The sequence below is a fragment of the Coptis chinensis genome, chromosome 2 (genome assembly GCF_015680905.1).
Source record: "Coptis chinensis isolate HL-2020 chromosome 2, ASM1568090v1, whole genome shotgun sequence".
NCBI lineage: Eukaryota > Viridiplantae > Streptophyta > Magnoliopsida > Ranunculales > Ranunculaceae > Coptis > Coptis chinensis.
In genome coordinates, this window is record NC_141457.1 from 22,073,481 (window position 1) to 22,078,576 (window position 5,096).

General features: G+C 37.6%; 1 protein-coding gene across 5 annotated transcripts; it reads right to left on the reverse strand.

Moving 5' to 3' along the window:
• Positions 1 to 232: 232 nt before the first annotated feature.
• Positions 233 to 3,404, reverse strand: LOC147515369 (uncharacterized). 5 transcript variants are annotated; one of them, XR_015210341.1, is made up of 3 exons: positions 1,349 to 3,404; positions 729 to 815; positions 233 to 643 (listed from the first exon to the last, which is right to left on the reverse strand). XR_015210341.1 is itself a non-coding variant. In XM_086587128.1 (2 exons), exon 1 carries the CDS (start codon positions 3,300 to 3,302, stop codon positions 1,362 to 1,364), a length of 1,941 nt encoding a protein of 646 aa, XP_086443254.1. In that variant the 5' UTR covers positions 3,303 to 3,404; the 3' UTR covers positions 233 to 916; positions 1,349 to 1,361. The 5 variants fall into 5 exon arrangements, 3 of the variants coding, with proteins under 3 accessions (XP_086443254.1, XP_086443261.1, XP_086443266.1); XR_015210328.1 differs by having other exon boundaries at positions 729 to 916; XM_086587128.1 differs by having other exon boundaries at positions 233 to 916.
• Positions 3,405 to 5,096: the final 1,692 nt, after the last annotated feature.

Below are 5,096 nucleotides of genomic sequence, written 5' to 3' on the forward strand. Positions count from 1 at the left end.
TTAGTCATTTTCTCTAACCAATACAATGTCTCTCCTGCCTGACACTACTTCGAAAATCTAATAAGCTTGATCTTCCCTTTAGTTAATTGCAGTATACTCTTGCTGTCTTGCAGTTGGCCTTAAAACAGATCTTTGTATGGTACTGTGTTTAAAAGGTGCATCACTGCATCTGTATGTACCCATTAGATTTTCAAGCATCCTAAGAAACATTTTAAGCCAGCAACAATTATGATCCAGCAAAGCTCTATATTCTTGCAAATCAGAAATTACAGTTTTGGCTCAATCATATACAACGAGTTCGTTTCTGGGTGTTTTCACCAGAGATTGCCACCTTCATCATAGCCTCAGGGTTCCTAATCCCTTCCCAGTTCATAAACAAGCCCAACAAATTCTTTGAAACCATTATGCAAATACACAACTTCACACCGCCATAATTCCAGATTTTTTTTCACTTTTCAAGATAACTTCGCAATTTCCGCCTTTCCTTATCTTTGCAATGTATAATCCAATAGAATGGTCATGTTCAAAGAAGAGTTAGCTGTATAAATTCCGAGAGACTGAGGCCAGCAATTTGTTCTGTTGCAACCCACAAATCAAAATGTCCTGGTTCCTTTGGGTCCCCTGCATTCTGCACTCACCCCCCCTAAAAAAATCGCAAACACATGAGTGGAGATCATCCATCACAAGTAGCAGTTCAATATTGCCTGCATCCTTTATAAAGAACTTACTCAATCCTTGGATGTGGAGATCAGAGATCTCTCCTTAGTATGGATCTAGAGAACCCTATCAAAGCAATGCCTTGATTTCAATGCATCCTGAGTAACAACCAGCAGAAAACATATAATGCCTTAACATTGCTACAAAACTAGTACCCGTGATTCCTGGCAATACCAGCAGCAGCGTTCTACTACTTTCACTGTATCCAAGTGCCACACCATCACTACTATGGATCATTAGAAATAAATGTCAACAGTTCCTCACATTCAATCTTTCTGAAAATATTTCTGAGATAATTTTGAAAAAAAATCGAGGGGGGGCGCTAGTTTCCTTGCCAAGTTCAAAAGGTATATGCAACTCATAAAAGTAAAGTACTAGCGTTATTAGAATTATTATACAAGATAATAATGGAAAAGTGATGTATAGCAATAATATCTTTGATCTGCATTAATAATCATAAAGTCAGGTTCTTGTTATATACTATATTGTGTTTGAACAAACCCTGCTGCGCCCGTTCATGCACATTGTTAGTCCATCAAGCATCTAAGAACAAAACTATTTGACAATTCAAATAAAAAGAGCTATAAAAAGCCAAAAAACGAAAAAGGAGAAACATAAGAAGAAACATTACTTTGATCTTTGAATCAATCGAACACAGCTAACTTCTTATATTCCTCTCCAGAGATGGCCGATTCCATTATAACCTCTGGATTCAATTGGCCATCATCCCCCAGGAACAACGTTAACAAGTTTTTCGAATATCCACTAACAAGTGCAACTCCTTTTTGTGTTGCTGCTACTGGTGTGGATCTTGAATCTCTGAGATTCCAGAACACAATTTCTGGTACAACTGAACCATACCCCTGCTCACTGAATTTCCTTATGATGGCTTCATAATCAGTTTCCCAGGTGTTGGCAGAAGCCACATCGAATTCCATATCACTAAATACAAACACCTTTTTAACCATCTTGGATGCGTTCAACTTTCCTTTTACAGCAACTTCAAGGATTAAATCGAAGGCTTTTTGGAAGTCTGTGTTCGCCCCCCAATCCATATCCCGGACAAATCCCTTCTTTTCTTCAAGTGTTTCTCCTTTAATTGTTTGAAGAGTGGGGTTTTCGCTGAATGTGATTAACTTCCCTTTCCATGGGTGTTCGCTCAGTTCTGAAAGCAAAATCCCAAGGGCAATACACACATCCATTGGTGTCCCGTTCATGCTACCAGACACATCGCAGACAGCAAGACAATTTTTGAATTTGCCCTTAAGGGAAAGATCTTCAACCATTCTCTTCCATTGTAGCTCAGCAACCTCGTCAAGTTTTTCGTCTTCTTCTTCTTCTTCACCATATGTATGGACCACTTTGCCCAAAATCTCGTGTGGAAGCAATGCACCAGCAGCAATTTTCGCGTTTCCCTTCTTCACATCTTCAAGGTACTCAGTGAATCGCGATTCGTCGTGTTCCATGAAGAGTCCCTTGTAAATTTTCATAGCAACAGAGGCCACCCTTTTGTAAGGAAGAGAGTTCCACTTGTTTGCAGCCATGTAAATCTCAGGAAGTTCTAGAGCTTGACGAAGAGGGACGAGAACTTGTTTTCTCAGACGATTACGGACTTTAAAAGCATAGTGACTTTCTACAATCCTTTCATACTCTGGATCAGAGTCTCTTGGAAAAACTTTTTTCGCAATGCTCTCACATATAAGAGTCGACCGATCATAGGAAGAATCAAGAGACGGACACCATTTCGCAGCCAAACTAACCTTACCATACTTTTCAGATTTCAAACACTTAATATCCGAACTCAACAACTCAGCAAACAGAGCAGAAATCTGATCATGCAAGAACTGATAATTGGGATCATTAGTATACCTTGCAAGAGCTTTTTCCGCCATAGCAGTAGTCTTTTTCTTTCTAAGCACTTTCGGAGTCAACTTCTCCCGATCCTTATCATCTTTCTGCTTCTTCTCTTCAATAGTAAGATTCTTCATATTCTCATTAACCCAATCTTTCAACAATGATTCTGAACCTTTCTTTACAGTACCACTCAAACTTGTATTCTTACAAATTTTCTTATTCACCTTAACTCTTTCACCTTTCTTCCAAATAGTCACTTCCTCTGTTCTCTCAATCCTTTTCCCTCTCTTCCAATACACCACACGATCTTTCCTCTCCTCTTTCGCCACCTTTCGAACATCTAACCCTTCAAGTATCCTATACAAAATCTCAAGCAAATCTTTCAAATACCCGAATTCCGCAAACCATCTAACATTAAGAGCTAGTGTCTTAGGGTGGTGTTCATGTAACCACAATGCAGCTGCATAAAACCCTTGTTTATCTGACTTACCAGTACCTCTAACGCCACGTAAGTGGGAAACGAGTTTTAATGCTGTTAAAGGATTATGAGTCCATGCTAATTCTAGACGTTGGATTAAATCTTGTGATGGTGTATCAGGAAGTATATGGAAAAAGAAATCAAGACATGGATTACCTGTTGTGAGAAAAGTTGGTGAGCAGGTTTCAGTCAAACCCTTTGTTGGAACCGCGTCCATGGGATCATCCACGTCGGATGATTGATTTGAGGACATGGTTGTGGTGGCTGGATAGAAAGAAAGAAGAAGAAAATAGATCAAGACTGAAAACGCGTTTTGTGTGAAGGAGGAGGTTGAGAGAGATGTCAGTGAGTTTATATATATATATATATATGGGGAAAGTTTACGTGGGGTTCAAGGAATAAATGGATTAGGATGAAAATGCGTTTCTTGCGGTCCAAGGAGATATTTTAGGAAGGGGAAATTAATTGTTCACTGTAAAAACGGAAAACATTTAAAGGGCGAAATTAATTTGTTTCCTTTAACGACAAAATTCCCACTAATTCTAAATTTTCTAAATATGGCTGGAAATATTGCGATATAATGATGGCAGATATTGGTTAACAATCCGATTTCTTTCCAAATATCTTGTTTTTGCCTTTTTGGAAGCTATTTGCCGATATGTACTGATCTTTTCGATATATAACAAAACTACATGGAAAGCAAGTACAGCCGTGCAGGTTTATTCCCTGCTGGTCCATATATAATGCCCATAATATTGACATTTGGATTCCATCTTTGTTTTTATAAAAAACCCGCTGGACCAAGACCTTTGAATTATAACATTGTCTTTATGTATAATCTTATAGATCATGATACCATGTCGTGGAAGTTGGATCTGCTTTAGATGCTTTTCCTGCCTGTTGTCATTGTTGAGTTTCTGAAAATCAACTTTCAAAATCTAAACTATACCCAAAAGATGTTCTGGCCGAATAAGAAGAATGATTTCTTTACTGTTAAATCTGTTTACTCTTGGTTCATTGAGCGTGAATCTGACATTAAAAGTAATAATAATCATGGTTTTCTCCAGCAAACATGGACTAGTATTTGGAAGATAAACTCACTTAGAATTAAAAATTTTCTTTGGAAGATTATGAGAAGAATATTACCTATTAGAAAAATTCTTTTTTGATATACATAGCTGTATTACTAATATATGTCCTCGATGTAATGTTTGTATTGAGACTATTGAGCATGTTTTGTTTACTTGTACTCGTATTACTAAAATTTGGTTCACCTTCCCTTTAGTTATCTGTTTTAATGCTTAGAATGTGCATGTGACATCTAAAGATATTATAAAGAGGATTATTTGTGATTGTATGAATAAAAATGATCTTATTGCTTCTCTAACAACTTTTGCTAATGTAGCTTACTTCATCTGATTAGATAGGAATAGCCTAGTTTTTTTTATCCTAAACATGTTCCCTTAGACATTTCTGTTATTCTTAACCAAGCCCAAAACTCTATCATACCAATCTAACCAAACCTTCCTACTAAACATTTGATCCCAAAAACTCATTTGAATGAGTTGTATTTGCTGTGCACGGATGATGGCTATGACCCCATAAGTCATATAGCAGGTACATGATTCACTATTAACAAATGGCAACAACCTCTCACACATGCAGGAAGCAAGCACTTCTCAGCAATCTCAGCAGAGGAAACCGACTAAAGTAAGGGCTTGAGCAAGCGTTGCACTTGGGGATTAAAAATTTGGTGGTCTGTTTGGATTGTCAAAAAATGCAGTCAATGGAGTCAACTCTGATCTTCCATGCAATCTATCGTGTCTTTTGCAAGAAACAATCTCTTTAGCAGTCTTTTCGTTATGTCAAATATGTATTTTGCCATAGACAGTAGATTCAAGTATTCAACATGCTCACATTATGGCTGAATCAGCAAAGGCAAATCGCATTTTGGGATGTAATGGCAAAGTCCCCATATCTACTAGTGCCTGTTTTGATAGAGTCTGGACTGAGTTGTACTCTCTTTTTGCTATCAAAGACCATTAAT

Excerpts from the sequence above, each read along its gene's own strand:
- LOC147515369 (XM_086587128.1), bottom strand. The coding sequence starts at position 3,302 with ATGTCCTCAAATCAATCATCCGACGTGGATGATCCCATGGACGCGGTT.